We start from the raw sequence: 17,763 nt of genomic DNA on the forward strand, positions 1-17,763 counted from the left end.
AGTACACCTGAGTAAATTTGGAATTGAAGTTGGATTTGTACAGGGCAAGGACATAGTCTCTCAATTAGTAGTTCTGTTCTGCTGATGTATTACCATGTAGATTTTGCAGGTGCGATGAATGTATAAACAAGGATAGTTCTACAGCCTGAGGCCTCTTGGGAGGAGCATGATTGTCCATGGGGAGCTATAGAGGATTGTAAGACATTGGAGTGGCTTTAACTGAGATCTTCAAGTGACTAGGGGTAGTCTGTTGCTTTTTCCTCTGGGCCTGCATCAGTACAAAGTGGCACATAAGTAAAAAATATTAGCTTGAACATTGAAGGTTACATCATCATATAAGCACACTATGGGTAATGTGCTTAGCTGCTAAAATGGTAGTACTACTAGGTTTGCACTGTGGTAATCTTGGATAGCATTAATTTGCTATTAATGGAAATCATGACAGTTGTTTCACTCCTCGTGCACAACTTCTTTTCCTGCTAAGCTAATTTAAGAGTTTCATTAAAGAACGATGTTGACCCTATTTATAGCTTGTAGTTAGTTTCACATAAAGTGTGCTTTGCTTTTCCAGATATTTTCCAGGATAATTGAAGTTTTAAATCAGAAGAATTTGCAGTATAAGGAGTCACATTATGTGTTTCACTGCCTTTGGAAGTAGTAGTAGACACCCAAAATATTGATAGGTGAGCCTCCACCTTCCATTGAACTCAAAAGGGGGCCTGTACCAGTTGTTGTATTTGCCGGGTGCCTGCTGGGTAACCTAAACTTGATTTTGAAGCGTGCCACATGGAACTCCTGATGATGTCTTTACAAGCCCTCCACTTTCTCAATCACAATGAGTTAAGGAGAGATGGGGAAAGCTCCATGCATTGATACTAATAGTAGTAGCCAGGGTAATATGGTAAATGTTTATTTATTTATTTTATTTAAAACATTTATATGCTGTCCTTTATGACAATGTCTCAGGACGGCATACAACATTAAAACAACAATAAAACATCAGTATATAAATAATAAATAGGAACACTAAATAGTAAGAAAAATACAATCAGATAAAATTAAAAAGCGACTGCAAGCTCCTAAAATCACTAATTCTAAAACAGTGTTCAAATAAAAAGGTTTTCACCTGGCGCTGAAAAGAATATAAACTCAGTGCCAGGCAAACTTCTCTGGGGAGCACATTCCACAGTCTGGGCGCCACTGCAGAGACTGGGTTACAGACAGTCCCCTGGGTTATGAATGAGTTCTGTTCCTAAGAAAATGGGAATTTGTATTTAAGTCAAATTTGTATGCAAGTTGGATTATGTATAGTTGGTTTTCCACATTCACAGGGGTTGGGAGGGCAGGACCCCAGTGAAAGAGGAAAAACTGCAAATATCTCTAGGTATGCCCCCACCCAAATTCACCAACACCTCCTCTTTGTAGCAAGGATTTCCTTCTCTGGATGGATTTTCCTTCTCTGGATTGCTTCCTCTCTCTCTATGATGATGCTTTGGAGCCCCTCCCACTCTCCCCTTTTGCTTCCTCTCTCTCTATGGTGATGGCAAATTTCTGTAGTATTTTTTTTTTAATTAATAAGTTTCATGACAATTTGCTTGTAAGAATGGGTTGTTTGCAACTCTGCTGTTTGTAATTCGGGGACCGCCTGCACTATCATAAGTATGTTTGCTATTGTCTAAGTCAGTGATGGCAAACCTTTTAGAGACCGAGTGCCCAAACTGCAACCCAAAAACCCACTTATTTTTCGCAAAGTGCCAACACTGCCATAAAACCTGAAAACTGAGGTTTTAGTTTAGAAAAAACAACTGATAGCCAGTCCAAGCAAATGTATATATATCCTTGGCAGCGCAATTATTGATCATGCGAAAGCTCGGATGAGTCATGGCTAATGAGTTGCGGCTCGTGACATCATCGCCTGGTGCCACTACTCCTTTCTGAGCCTGTGCATGACCCCTGTGTGCGCTGTTATCTGATGTTTGGCTGCTGGGGCGATGCTGGGTTGACTTGGCTCACATGCCAACAGAGAGGGCTTTGCATGCCCACTGTGGCACACGTGCCGTAGCTTCGCCACCACTGGTCTAATTCATCTGGAAACCATGGGAAATGTAATTCTATGCTTTTCAAGGCATTCTTGCCCAGGGTCACATTATTATCTAAGCGCTTAACCCTGAAAATAGTGATACTTGGAGGTTATATGGCCACTTAGTTTTGAGCTACATGGCTGTTGTTTCTGTGCATCCAACAAGTTTTAAGGATGTCAGTGGGTGTGTATGTTTGATGGTTGAAATGGGGGCAATTTTTCTCCAATTAATTCATTGCTAAGTTGGTCAAGTTTAGACATGCACATGGTAGGCATGCCATGAGCGGAGCCAGGTGGAGCTGGGGGTCAGACTAGATGGCCCAGGGGATCCTTTCTGACTCGCTCTGTTTCTATGTCAACCAATGGGGATTTGCTGGAGTTCCAGCTGGGCATCCTTCCTGCTCAAAAGTTCTGTCTATAGCAATATAGTGGGCTACTTCCCTCCTCTGGTAGTGCTACTGGAGAGCCAGAGTAGATATGAAAAGGCTGAAGAAGTAGTGTATGAAGTAAGGAAATAGCGAGGAAATGGCTTGTCAGTTGGTGCAGTATCATAACATCATAGAATGTCTTATTTGAACATATTCCAGTGGGAAATGTTTAAAATGCTTGGAGAAGGGAGGCAATGAAAAATTAAGTACCTTGCTTTAATATGACTATTGTTAATTTGTGCAACAGCTAAAATAGTATGGGTGGTTACAAATATTAACAGATCCCGCTCTAATGTAAAACTAACAGTCTCCACTTGTGTTTAAAAAACAAAGAGGAAATTAGTCGTTTCAGAACAACAAGCATTCTTAGTTATTACTGAAGCATATTAAATGAGTGTTCATGAAGAAGCTTATTTAATTAGGTTTAATTAATATGGTATTTATAACACATGTTGTTTTGTTTTGTAACAATATCAAATGTGCAGTTTGAGTCTCTGTTTGTTTACTTGGAAGTAAGACCTAATGGAGTTTATTTCTCGATTGAGTACTCTAAGAAATTGAACTCTACAGTTTCAATGCTGAACCTAACTTATTTGCAATTAAGACCACAGGGTGAAACCAGAGGACCTTTAGTGTGTCCAGGCTGTGCATCTCTAAATCCAGCCCGTGCCTAATACTATAAAATATATAAACAGAATACAAAGATACATGTGTGCAGATTTTGTAGTGTATAGAAAAACAGTGAAATGAATTGCATTGGTTTACTTTGACTTTATTCATTCATTTCAGCATTTTAACACTGCTTTTCCACAAATGGCTTAAACAGACAAGTAAACAACCAAAATGTTACAGAAAAAAAACATATAAGACAAAGCAGTCATAGAAAATGTAAATCCTCATTTTAAAGGACTTGACAGAACAGGAATGTTTGGGAAACTGAGCAGGGTTAATACTTTTTGAGAAGGGGTCCCTAACTTTGGACTACTGTTGAAAAACCCTAGTACCTAATCACCGCTTTCTAAACCTTTCACACAGAAGGAGTGGACAACAGGGACACTTGTTAGGGTATCACAACATGGATGTGTTTAGGGCAAGGCATATGAGTCTCAGGCTCTGCAAGACTATAAAGGTTAAAAAAAAATCCATTCAAGTTGTAGCAGTCTGGTGGACTATTGGATAGATAATTTAATGATTTGTTTTTCCTCTTTCAGATATTGTTTTGTTTTTGCTTTGGGATACCTCACTGTGTGCCAAATTTCAAGAGTCTATATCTTTGACTATGGACAATATTCGGCTGATTTCTCTGGGTAAGTGTGTAACTTTTCTATATGTGTTATACTTTTGTGAAAGTAGTGGCATTCACTATGCATTTCCTGGAATGGTGTAAATGTTTGCATAATTATGAAATTCTGGAAACTATATTCTGTGACTTTGAGAGATCCTTACCTGTTTATCTGTAATATGAGAAGGCCATCAATTAATCCTCTTCAGGAGTGTGACTTTACACAGAAGGATTTACCTGAGTGAGGCTCCCAAACCTCAGTCTGTACCTCAGTCAGGTGTGAAGAAAGGGTTACGTCCAAGGGCTATGAGTAAGTACATCCCTCTAGGGTTCCTCAAAGGTCTTTCTACTTTTCTCCAACCACCAATTATTGGGAAGTGGCTGGGCAGTAAGCAACAATATGCTGGTCTTTTCGGAATGACAGAAGATCCATGAAATCTGTGGATCTGAGGTTTCCTGTGCAGTTTTTAAATGGTACCATATAAACAGATGATGGGGAGAGATTATTCAGATCAGGACTTCTAATTGGGGCCCCAATTGTACCACTTTCCTGATGAAAAACTTCTCCTATTTTGCCCCCTACAGACCAAACTGTGCAAGTGCTGTTTCAGGCTCCATTTTTAAAAATGTGCCTGAAGTGATGTGAAATAAAAATTCAAAGAAAAAAATTAAAAAACTGCCTTTTTTGTAGCTAGATCTGTGCTTGTCACAGGCTAATCAGGAGTTTAAATATATGCTTCCACCTGCTCTTGGCACAGCTGCTCTTTTTAGCTAATTTATCTGACATGCTGTTTGTTGTCTTCTCTCCCTGGGGCAAGATGGTTCTACATTACTTGGGGAAGGGAGGGTCCACCTCAGATGGAATATTTTGCTTGTTTCTAATATTGCGTTCCTCTCAGACAGCGTAGACAGCCCTTCCTCAAGAACATTTTTACAAAAATGACTCTGAATATGAATTAATTTTCGCCTGCACTTCAAGAGTATGCTTGTTACACAGACATTCCTATCTTGTTTGTGCATGGCTATGTTTAACCGCTACACTTTGTGGCACAGGGCTACTGTTTCCAATAGGAAAAAATGATTTATATTTGTAAAAATGTGTTTTCATTTTTCTACAGTGAACTGTGTAATCGGGATGGCATTCTCTTGAGGACTGATGAATCTTTGTTATATTGCTTTCTCTGCTATTATCATTACCCATGCCTCTAAGAGGAGCAAACAATTTATTCACTATGATGCAGGAGACCCAGGCTGGTTGTGCGGAGACACTAATTACTTTTTATTGCTTTTAAAATAAGTGCAATTTTTCAAAGTCAGCTGTATGCTAATAGTTACGGGGCAAATGCATGGACCTAACAAGCTGAAATGGTATGTTACAGTATTTCAGTAGTTCTGTTTATCAGGGACAATCCTGATTTTTCAGTCACTTCTCCCTGGTAACAGTGGTTCCTGTTCGCCTCTGGAGATTTTGCAAAAATCTGTTTGCAAGGACAGTTGATAGACATGGCATGACAAGGTTTTAGTTTCCTCCCCTAAATCTCTAAAACATTTGTGGGGAGGAAATGTGGGGACTAGTGTGAGTAACTGTCATGATGGGAAATCATGTAATTTGCATTTAGAGTGTATAGATGTAAATATATACATCAGCATGAACAATATGGGGCTGTTAGATGCTGTGAGAACAAGATGTGACTCATTTGGACCTTCCTTTTATTCCCACTATTGCGTTTGAGGGAAAGAGATCAGAAGCTTCTATTTCTGGTTTGTGGCAAACCAAATCCAAATCCAAATCCATAAACCAGGATTGGAAATTACTGTTTAATCCTGGTTTTCTATAACATTTCTATAAAAGCCCTTCATATTCTGAACAGTCTCTTAGAAACCCTTGTTTTATTACTTTTTTATCCCACCTTGCTTCCAATGCCTCTGTGCTTTTCATACACACAGTGAACCCCATAAAGTAAGCTTAAGCTCAGAGAAGTGCATGACTGAATGACTGGGACGATGGGTTTGCATAACAACATGTGGATTTAAACCTGAGTCTCCCTGGTCATAGTGTGGTGCTCCAGCCACTGAATCACAATATAGCATACAACTTGCTGGTTCTTGTCCATAGCTTGATATATCTAAAGGCCATATTTATCACTTTCTTTTTCATTCTCTGTTACAGAGATATGCCTGAATTAATATAGCCTCCAGAAGTAAAGTCCCTCCTTGAATATTTAAAGTTGTCCACCAGTGCTTAACCCATTAAGCTTCTGTTGATTATTGATGCTTCAATCAGTTTCACTGGTACAAGTTATGAGCATGATAAAAACAACTCGTAATAGGTTATATCCCTAGTCTTGTATTAGATGTGCCTAGAAAAAAGCATATAACATCATCATAAAATCATACATACATACATATATGTGAACTTGCGCAAGTAAAACCAGCAGCCAGTTTCTAAAGATGCTATCAAAGAACAGATTGTATAACCAACTTTTTGAGCAGCAGCAGCAGCAACAACAAAATCCAAGTAATTGTTGGGTTATAATCTTTAAGATTATAAAGATATTCTATGTTAATTCTGGAAGCAATAAAACTAGGTGTTATACATTAACATCTCCACAAAATAGAAATTCATTTAATAAAACTGCACTGAGTAGTAGTCCTCTGGGTTTTGATCAGGAGATCTATCCAGCATACCTGTGTATTATTCCAAGATGGAAACCAAGAGGCCTCTAACATTTATTTGAATTCCTGGACAGAATTTTAAAAATAGATATTTGGTTTTATATCGGAGTCAACACCACTGGGCTTCACTTCTCAGAGCTGTCTGAGCCTATTGAATGAAAGTTCTTGTAGTAGGAATAGAAATTGGTGGCAGGGAATATCCTATTACAGGCAAACTTTTCATCCCATAGGAAAGCATGATTTTTATGAATGTGATCTGATTTCCTTGTTTTGAAGTCTTTTCTCTTTCACAGCCCCATGATGATAATCACACAGAAAATAACGAGTTTGGCATATGAAATTCATGATGGTAAGATGTAGGGCAGACCCACCCTCACCCCAGATCCTCTGTGATTAATGTCTTCTCTTGAAATCTGGGCTGATATTTGGTTTTACTTGGTCTTAAACAGGAAATGGAGGGGTGATTGTGTAACTATGTATAACTGTTAATGTGTGGAACTTTATGTGGTAGCTAACTTAAAAAAATTGCAACCCTCCCTAGCAACAGTGATACATGCTCTGGTAACTTCCCGCTTGGATTACTGTAACACACTCAACGTGGGGCTGCCCTTGAAAATGGTCCGGATACTTCAGCTGGTACGGAACAGAGCTGCCAGGCTGCTGACAGGGACTGGCCGTTACTCTCACATAACGCCAGTCCTCTATTAGCTCCACTGGCTCCCAGTCCGGGCCCAATTCAGGGTGCTGGTTTTAACCTGTAAAGGCCTGAACGGCTTGGGACCAGGATACCTGAAGAGGCACCTCTTCCCTTACATGCCCTCACACCCCTTAAGATCTGTGGGAAGGGCTTTGCTCCGGGAGCCCTCTTTAAAGGAGATAAAAAGAGCAACTACCCGGAGCAGGGCCTTCTCTGCGGTGGTGCCCAGGTTATGGAATGTGCTTCCTGGTGAGGTGTGCCTGGTGCTCAGTCTGTATTCTTTTCAGCGCCAGGTTAAAACCTTTTTATTTAATGGCTATTTTAAAAATTAATTTCATCGTTAACAGTCGCTTTTTGTTTTTGTATGATTTTACTGTACTTGTTACTGTTTTATTGTTTTAATTCTATGTTGTTAGCCATCCCGAGATGCTGCGCATGTGGAGACGGCATATAAAAGTTTTAAATAAATGAATAAATGACAGTCTGAACCATCTCTGGAGGATATTCTGTGTTCTCTGCCCATATCCTGAACATTATTCAGAGTGAGGATCCCTGCTTATAAAGCCAAACTGAAGCCACACAGTATAGGAGAGCTGAGTCATATTACCAAGAAAGAATAACTATGATAGTTTAATGATCTGAATACTAATTTGTTGCTTGTTGAATAGTTCCTCATTTTTATATAATGTTTGTGTATGGAAAACCTGGGGTGCCTGGTTTTTCATAAGAGTCTAGATATGCTAGACCAGTGATGGCGAACCATTTAGAGACCGAGTGCCCCAATTGCAACTCAGAACCCACTTACGTTTGCAAAGTGCCAACACTTTGTTAAAAAAGTGGCAAAGTGGAATGCACCCCACTTACGGAATGCGCTCCCCAGTGAGGTCCGCCTGGTGCCGTCGTTATTTGTTTTTCGGCGCCAGGCCAAGACCTTTTTATTTAAATGTTATTTTAATTAAGTGTTGATTTATTTATTGGTTTTAAATGATTATGCCGGAGATGTTTCCAGTTTTTTCTGTAATTGTATTGATATTTATTTGTTGGAAGCTGCCCTGAGGCTTATGTGAATCGGGCGGCATATAAGTATTCCAAATAAATAAATAAATAAATAAATAATAAACACTGCCATAGAACTTGAATTTGCTGACCACCAGCTTTTGGCCAGTCCTGAGTGTATTTCCTACCTTTTGCTAAAATCACAGCCAGTCCAAGCAAATCCCTGGCAGCTCACTGACTGGCCATGTGAAAGCTCGGAGAGACACAGCTAATGAGTGATGTCTTTGCCCAATCTTTCCAAATATGCGCATGGCTGCTGGGGTGATCGTATGTCGACAGAGGGGGCTCTGAGTGCCCCTCCGGGTATGTGTGCCATAGCTTTGCCATCACTGTGCTAGACTATAGTTATGATGTCTGACAGGTTTAGAAAGGAAAGGCAGATTAACCAGGAAACAGGCCTTATTAATTTGTACAATAATAGGGAGTTAACAGCTGCATTAAGATACAATGCTAAACCATGGCTTAATGTTACGAGAATAAGCTTTAGTGGGCCTCAGCTTCATGTAGTACCCCTTCTTTTCTGGGGAATTGTAAATTAAACACAGTTTAGTGTGCTGTCCAAATCCTAAAATATGATTAATTTTAACTATGGCTAATTAAAACAAGCCAGATCTGTAAATAATGGTTTGAAGTTAGCTTATTTATTTAACCATAGTTAAGATTAAGCCACAATTTGCCTTGGTTTGGATGATATGGAAAGTTATCTTTCTTTCTCTTTGGGCTTGCTGCACCTTGTTTTCATGACATTAAACTGTGGTCCATCTTTATATCTGAACCAATCCAATGTACTTTACTTTATTTCTTTCCCTCATCAACAGGAATGTTCCGAAAGGCAGAGGACCTGACGCCATCACAGAGATGCTTAGCTGTAAGGTAAGCTTTTCTCCATTGCACTGAAAACTGCTACTTGGCTCCTTTGGTTCCATGTCCCGTCAGCCATTGTGCAGCTTAGCTGGAGACAGAGAGATGAACAGAACCCTTAAACTGAATTGTTTCCTTCCCATTTGTGTATAATATAGTAAAAACCATCTTAAACTTTTGGCTAAAAAATAATCATTAGGGTATAAATATACTTTAATAAGTCACTTTGAATATAGTGTGTTAAGACTCATATAACCCATTTTGGATTTGATATTGACAGTTAGAGGCTCCGAGTTTCAAATTTCATTTAGACACATTTCTTGTGGAGTGTCAAGGGATTTCAACACTCTTGGATTTTCATCCCAAACAAAAATCAGACCTGTGTACCATATTGTGAACAGCATCCTTTAAGTCCACCTTGATCTGTGGACAAGTGCTAATAGCATGGAAACGCACACAAAGACTTCACATAAAGAACTAGCAAGCACAATGATCTCTCATTTCCAAACCTCTTATCTTTTTGTCTGTCTGTCATTCAAAATGAAGGCGTAATGACAGCTTGACATTCAATTTCCCCTAGCACATAATCACTGTGTTGGTATTAGTATTATTCTTACAGTAGAGTTGTCTCGTAAAACTTAAGTAAAATCTCACCAGTTGCTTGTCTTTGAATTACAGGCGCATGCCAAGTCTGCTGGAGTATTTAAGTTACAACTGTAATTTCATGGGTATCCTGGCAGGCCCATTATGCTCTTATAAAGACTATATTACTTTCATTGAAGGCAGATCATACCAGCTGACACAGTCTGAAGCAAATGGGAAAGAAGAGATAAAATATGAACAAACAGATCCCTCTCCAAATGTAAGACCTGTAGCTTTTGCGGTGCTGCTGTTCTCTTGTCCTTGCATGAGAAGCCTGGTTTGCATTATTTGTTTTTTACAGGCACAACTCTCAAGCTGTATCTGGACCATGCATGGTGCTATTCATGAATGGTACAGTTCTACCTTCAAAAAGGAAATACTATCTTTATCTAAAGGTAGCTATTCTGCATAGATACTCACTTCTGGACCTTGTGTACTGTGAAAAGCCTGAGATTGGTATTCTTATAAACCTATCCAGTGCCACAAATATATATTTTATATGGATAAATACAATTTATTTTCTTTTTAAATATTTCTGTTGCCATCTAACTTGTTTAAAATACATAGACTTCATCTATATCTATGGTAGTGGCCTTAATAATATATTTAGTTGCAAGATTGACCATCAGCTGAGACAAGAATCAAGAACCAAGAATAGTTGTATTATATTTATTTATTATAGCTATTTACATATTACATATGTATACATAGTTGTAATTTAAAAATTGCAGAATAATGTATTAAGAGTTAATAATTAAGATGTTCTGCCTTGTATATATTTGGCTTAGACACTAAGAAATATATAATTTGACTTTGTTTAACCATATTTTTAAACACAAGTCCCATGGCCTCTGTCTTGCTAGTTTTCACCCCAGACAAGTTTAGTTTCTGGCCAGAAGCTAACAATAGTGCAAAGGGTGTAAAACAATTATAACACTAAATATCTGCACTTTTCCATCAAGCAATAATAAATAATGAAAGATTTGCAGGGTATGAAATATGCAGTGTACCTTTTTGGTGGTTTAAGTTAATTTAAAGTGGGTGAGAAGGAAATGAACAAGAAAATATTTGTTTGCTCTAACAATGTGAATTGTTATCAACACAGTGGTTGGGACCCAAAGAATGCAAAGGCAGAGCTCTGCCCAGGCAAAGGGGCAGATCCTTGTCCCCTTTTGAGACAGATCCTTGTGATATTTGGATCTCACCTTAAGTCTGTGTTTGTACATCATGCTAAGTGATCCATGCTGAAGCTGGCAGGCAATTGGGCTCACTGTGGCTTGCTTGTTCTCTCTCTTCCCCTTGGTTCAGCAGCTGCTAACCCAGCATCCTTTGCAGCCGAACCCATCTTGTCTCCCGATCTCCACCTTGATCACTACCCATTTCATCCACTGCCAATTATTTTTGGGGGGAAGGGGGATGATGCCTCTAAAAAGTGGGGAGTGGTAGAGTATACTGGGAAGCAGATTTACAAGGCACGACTGCATATAGGCAAAATGGCACATAATTGCCTGGGACCAATTTCTTTCCTGGTACTAGTAAAGGGGGGAAAAACAAAGATGCACCCAAAGCAGGGGGATAAGATCTCCCCACTTTCTCAGTTTTGGGTGAGAAATAGTTCTCAGTGTTATGCACTATTATTGCATTGCATATATATCCCCCCGTTTTCCTCCTGTGAGGAAATCAAGGCAGCCTTCATGGGTCCATTTTCTCCTCACAACAGCAACCCTTTGAGGTAGGTTAGGCTAGGATCCATGACTGGGCTGGAGTCACCCACAGAGCTTAATGGTAGAATGAGGACTAGAACCCCTGTCTCCTGGGTCCCCAGGCCACCATTTCTACCCCCATACTACACAGGCTTTGCAATCCTTCCCCTAGTTTCCAGGTACTCCAGAAAGGGGAGTATCTCTTTTCCTTCTCAGGCTATTTTTCAGAGTACTTATTGCTGCAACTGCTGCAGCTCACTGGCAGTTAAAATGCAGAAATATACACAATGTAATGCTTAGGAAGTACACGGGTTATAAATTTGTACCTGCAGTAATGGCACAGTGAATGCATGCTCCCTCCATTTACTTCATAGCCTACATTTAGGCACTATATTTGTATATTTCTCCGATTTCAAAAATGTATAACTATTTTCAATCATTTTGTTCAAATAATTAAAAATGGTAGAATAGGATGGAGCAAATGAGGCACCAATGGCAGCTGGTTCCCAGACTCCCTTCAACTCTATACATACGTATTGCTCTGAAGTAAATCCAATTATCCTCAGTGGGAATTAGCCCCAGGTAAATGTGCATACAGTTGCAGGCTCAGTATTCCTTTCACTGAAAATCAAAATATTTTGCTTCAGAGCTAGTGATTGTAGGTCCACGTAAGGATTTTTTTGAGTAAATGCAGTGAGACACTCCCCACTGCCCATTTCTGCATGATTGCTTTGCCATTCAATGAATGTATTTTGGTCCAATCGCCTCAAAACTCTGCTTGGTTAGCCAGAATACAGAATAATTTAGTGTGAATATTTAGAATCTCATCTCGATTTTCTGAACCAGCGAAGATTTCAGAGGAGGAGATACAAATACTTAATACAACTAAGTATTACGACCTGAGCAAATTAGTGTTTTGAACTAGAGGACTGCAAACTCCAGCAATATCAGTAGTGCTGTCCTATCATTCTGTGCACATACATCTCTTCCTATCAGATACTACTAAGAGATGAAGAATGAACCACATAATTCTGCTTTTCAAGATGATGGCATTATCCTCTTGCAGATCAATCCTGTACGTATTTATTTGGACATGACTGCCACTGTGTTCAGTGGAGCTTGTTCCACATTAAATGTGCACAGGATTCCAATCTTAAAGCACTAATACTATTACGTTTTGTTGCTTTGTGTGCAGCTCTTTAGTTAAATAAGACAAAATGGCTCGGTTTCCAGAGCTGGAGTTTGAATGTTGTGCTTTGTAGCATTTCATTTTTGCATATGAATCCAAGAGGAGAGAACAGTACGATAAAAACATAAAAATGACATTAATAAGATGTCTTTTTTAATCAATATGCCATTTGTTTATTGGGTAGACAATATATGCTTATCTGGTACAGTAAACAAATTATACACTCAAAAATCTTCAGTGTAGAATGAATAGTTCCTTAGAAGCAGATGCCCTTAATTAAAGCTCCCTCTGGAAACCTCTTGTTTTTTTCCTGATCACTCGTTTGTGTGTGTGTGTGTAAAAAAATGAGAATGTATATCTGCAAGAACAACAAGAAGAAGTGTCTTTGTCTTTCTGCCACCCCACCCCCATTTCACAACTTAGCAAGTTTGTGAGATTGTGGGAAAAGAAGGGGTAAAGGAAATTGGTAGGTGAAATGGCTGGTGCAGGTTAATATGAGGTCAATTCAGAATAGCTAAGGGACTTTCAAACTTCAGGAGTTCATTTCCAACCCCCACCTTTCCCCAAATTAGAAAGTCTTCTCTGTTACTATTATAAACAATTATATGATCGACAAATACATGGCCTTTTCCTTTATATATAAACTCACTAAAAGGCTCTCAAGTATCTGACAAGATTTATAAGTGAGGATCTATTAATGATCATCACCTTCAAAAATATCAAGTAATCAGTCATCCACAGGTAAGCTTTCTTTCTTGCACTGCTGACATGCTAGACATTTTTGTTCCGTTATTTATGCCGCATTAGCTTTCTGACATTACTTTTAAGAGAACTTGTATATGTCCTTGAATTGATACTTTGCACTTGGCAACTTAGTGTTAAGAGAAATCTGGCTGCATTTTATTACACCAGTGAATAAGTTTGTGCTTCTTGGGAAATAATGTAAATGATCTAACATTTTCTTTTCCCTGCATTTGTTGTATCAAGTTGCTATGTCAACTTGATTTCTTACAGAAAAAGTTGCACTTCCATCTTGTTATCTTGCTGAAATGCTTTTTAAGATGATGGGGGGGAAGGGGAAGCGGGTGCTGGATTCTCACAATGAATGAAAAAATGGGAAGAATAGTGCAATATTCTTAGATTAAGTTTAACTTATGGGTAATGAGGATCAGCAAATGTGACGCTCTAGATGAAAGAACCATGTTCTGCCTAATCTAATAAGCTTCCTTTCTTGTTTGAATTTCATTTCCGTAAAATAAAATTAATGACAGCCCCTTCTTTGTTAACTTTGTAGGCGCATGATATCAGCTTAATATAACAGTTTCTACTGTGCTAGTTGCATGTTAACTGAATCTAGTCAACGTTCTCAAGTGATTTATTTCATATCTCCCTCCTATTATGCCTTTTTACAAGCTATCATTTGTTGGTGCTCAAAGTGGTGTCAACTGTCTGAAATTAATGTCTATCTTCGTAAGTTTATTTTTCTTATAGCTATAAGCTCCCCTTATATTCCCATGTTCCTGTGGAACAAATTTCCCTTGCTTCTGGCTTCTGGCTTCTTAGAAATACTTCTAGCAGTCAACCCTCCCCCGCACCCCCGGTTAATTGCCTCCAGTGAATGCTTAAGCTGGTGTGTGCAATCCCAAGGCCACAAGCTTTATTTCAGTCACATTCCTTTCCTGAGCTAACTACAAGTGGTGAAGCTGCAAAGCGGGCATCAAACAAGAGTGTTAAACTTTTAACGACTTAGAGCCTGACTGAAAATTTATTGTCCCTGTCTTTCTATTGATTCCAGTGGGATAGTGAATCAGATACAAATACATGATTAAATGTTCATATTGAGTAATATTGTAAAACAATGTTTTTTAATGTGCAGTTATGGAGCACTAATGTGGCAAAGTGGAAAGTTGGTATAGTATAGTGTAATTGTTTAATGCTTTATCATGTCTTTGGATCATGGCCCAGGACCTAAGAAGTGAATCTAGTTGACCTAGATCACACATTAGTGACATCCCATGGTTAATAATGCAGGGACAGCATGCACATGGGATGGCTCCTGCAGCAGTGTCAGATTCTGCTGCAATAAGCAGCCCAAGGAGTCCCTGTGATGCATGAACCTAGAGTTCTGGGCTGCTGAGGAAGGAACAACCTATAATTCGAACACAGACTCGGAGCAAAAACTGTAGGATTTATTCAGCTTTCTATTAATGCATGAAATGAAAAGAGTTAGAAATTATAGTTTATAGTCTGTAAGCAATTGTAAATATGATTTGAAAATACCAGAGTAGGAAGTTATTATTAATCATTGCTTCCATTAAAGTATAATTTAATGATCTAGGAAAATGGGATTTAATATTTAACTAAAATACTGCTAGTATGAAAGTGTTTCTGGTTGGATACTGAAAAATTAGTCATTTTTTAAAAAACCTTATCATAGCCATAGATAAAACATTTTGTCACTCAGAACTTCAGTGTTGCAAGATAGGAAATTTAATCAAATCTAGTGGAATGGATTCAGAGACAGTTTTCCCCTGGTGCCCCCAGGGAGTCAGTTGTAGATCAGAATATTAGACTTGTGCTCTGGAGTGTGTGTGTGAGCCAGAGCTTAGTCTTACATTATTGATAAACTAAGCCATATTTTCCCTGTTACAGTTACTTACTTGAAGCAATATTTGTTGGGAAACATAGGAGGAACAGTGATAGGTTAAATATTTGGTGAATTGATGGCTTTAATAAACCTAAGCCAAATGAAGTTTGTTTAAATCTAGATCTCTGCTATTTCTTGGTTGGGTGAATGAAAGGGGCTCAAGCATTGTGCTTTTCTTTCTTGTAGCAATAGATAAACAGGGAAACTGGGAACAGAGAGCAGTGGAAAGAACACAAGTTGGAAAAGGAGGTGAAATTGCAAAGCATAAGGAACAATGGTGAACAGTAAAGAACATGCTACAGTTTTCTCTTCCATCAAAGGCTAGGTAACTTTCTAGACTAGGCAGTAGTATCACATGAAATAAGAACATGAGTATTTGACAGTACTGCACTGGTGTGCTAGTTTTTCCTCTATAAGATTAGATGTGGCTTAGATAGTAGGATTTGTAGTAAAAGAAAGGAACTATTGCTAACCCTTGTACTTAACTTTAGAATAGTCTTTGAAAATATAAATATTATAGAATGTTTCTTTAAAGACAGCACTTCAACAGTGCATGTTGTTTATGTATGTAAAAGATCTTTGGAGCAAATGAGATTGGACCTAACAGAATAGCTAGCAGAGCTCAAGGGCATTTAAGTTGTCCTTTCTATGCTTACTTGGAAGTTAGCCCAGGTGACATCAGTGGATATATTTTGGAGTAGACATGGATAAACTAGTGATAAACTAGCACATGTAGGATGCTCACTGCATGACCATGTGCTTCTTGATAGGCTGTATCCTAAAAGCTTAAAGTGCAGAGAGACCTGCATTAAAAATCCCACTGTCTGCTGCAATTAACCAAACCCAGCTCAGAAAATCTGGTTATTTATTTAAGAAGCCCTCCTTTTTTGTTTAATAAACCCCAAGTGGCTTACATAATTTTCCTCCTCCATTTTATTATCTCCTTACAACAGCCCTGTGAGGTAGGTTAAAGTCAGGGCCCAAAGTCATACAGCGAGCTTCATGGCCAGTTGGGGACTAGAGCCTGGATCTCAGTCCAGCATTTAACTAGAAAACTTTAGATTTATTTCTTATTTCTTAGCACACCGAGGATAATAAATCTGTGCCTTGATGAAGCCTAATCCCAGAGAAAAAACGGGGAAAAAGTCACATTGGCTGGGTTAGCATGCAATTCCGAGCCATAGTTAAGTGCTGCATGCAGGAACAGCAGCAACGTCTCTCCTCTGGCCATGGCCCAAGAATACTGGAAGCATCTGGGTGCTCGTTCAACGAATTAATGGAAGTTATTCATTATGTTCAAACCCAGACAAAGTGCGATTAGTGTTAACTATGCTTTAAGGAATCAGCCCACTTCAAAGCATGGTTAATAATCCTGGCTTGTTTCCCTAATTTACTCTTGGTTCAGATGTAAGGAGTAACGATGGATAGGTGAAAATAGAATTGAAAGTGTCTGATCTGATGATTTTGTGCTGCATTCAGTCTAGGCCACTGTCTTGTAGATTTACCTTTTTCCCAGGAATAAACCTGATCTTGGTAGGGAGCTGTAGCCAGAGCTGGTTGAAGTAGAGGGAAAGAAAATATTATCTGACTAAGCTAGGGATTTCTTCTTAAGCTGTTGAGATTTTAGGATTTTTCATTGGTGGTATATGAATGAAAGTTCCAGTGTATTTGTGAGTGCACAGCATATGGTCCCATCCTCTGTTGTTCACAGCTCAGTTTAATTTTATATGTTCAGAGCACTGGCAAAAGTAGATGCCTGTTGTGTTTCTGGTGATCTCACCTATCTGTTTATGAAGGAGATGTGAAGGTCCCCTGTACACATTTATCTTAGATCATGAAAAGTAATATTTGAGTTAGGGCACTAGAGTTAGTGTCAAATCATGTGGCATGCATCCATTTTGCCCAATATCCTGAAGTTTTAAGGGTTTTTAATTGCTACTAGAAAAAGTAGACAAGGCATGTTTAGGCTCCAATGCATAATTTATTTTAATCAAGCAAAAGCAATATTATTCATTTTTTCTCAAACTAAAGTACCTTCATATGTTGAATGAAGAAAGTTTAAAGCATCCATCTGATGTGCAGGGCTTATTTTTAAAAGATACTCACAGAGTTTTACATCTTGCATGTTTCAGATAGCTGTGGCGCAGAAACTCGTCGTGTGTGGACTCTCCTTATTGTTTCATATGACTGTTTGCAAAACTTTGCCTGTAGAATACAACATTGATGATCATTTCAGAGCAACAGCATCATTACCTACAAGAGTTATCTACCTGTATTTGTCTCTCATGGCTGCCAGACCCAAATACTATTTTGCATGGACTCTGGGTAAGTAGTCTTCTGTGAAGAATATTTCAGTGCAGCCTGTATAAAAATGTATTAAGGAATATATTTGAGGCAGCGCCCTCTTGTGGGTTGAGAAGAAACTATTATGCTCAAAGGAGCTCTTGCGAGAAGTACCAGGAGAATTTTCTTAAACCATAAAGGAAATTATATACTAGCTGC

General features: G+C 38.7%; 1 protein-coding gene across 3 annotated transcripts in view; it reads left to right on the forward strand.

The window, feature by feature from the left end:
• MBOAT2 (membrane bound O-acyltransferase domain containing 2) overlaps positions 1 to 17,763 on the forward strand; it is an 84,124-nt gene that overhangs the window by 51,737 nt on the left and 14,624 nt on the right. For all 3 annotated transcript variants that reach the window (XM_044418425.1, XM_044418440.1, XM_044418432.1), the window contains 5 exons: positions 3,720 to 3,815; positions 6,760 to 6,815; positions 9,038 to 9,092; positions 9,759 to 9,942; positions 17,394 to 17,586. In XM_044418425.1, the coding sequence (XP_044274360.1) occupies positions 3,720 to 3,815; positions 6,760 to 6,815; positions 9,038 to 9,092; positions 9,759 to 9,942; positions 17,394 to 17,586 (584 nt within the window). The remainder of the gene's footprint in view (positions 1 to 3,719; positions 3,816 to 6,759; positions 6,816 to 9,037; positions 9,093 to 9,758; positions 9,943 to 17,393; positions 17,587 to 17,763) is intronic.

The sequence above is a fragment of the Varanus komodoensis genome, unplaced genomic scaffold (genome assembly GCF_004798865.1).
Source record: "Varanus komodoensis strain SLA01 unplaced genomic scaffold, ASM479886v1 scaffold10, whole genome shotgun sequence".
Taxonomy (NCBI): domain Eukaryota; kingdom Metazoa; phylum Chordata; class Lepidosauria; order Squamata; family Varanidae; genus Varanus; species Varanus komodoensis.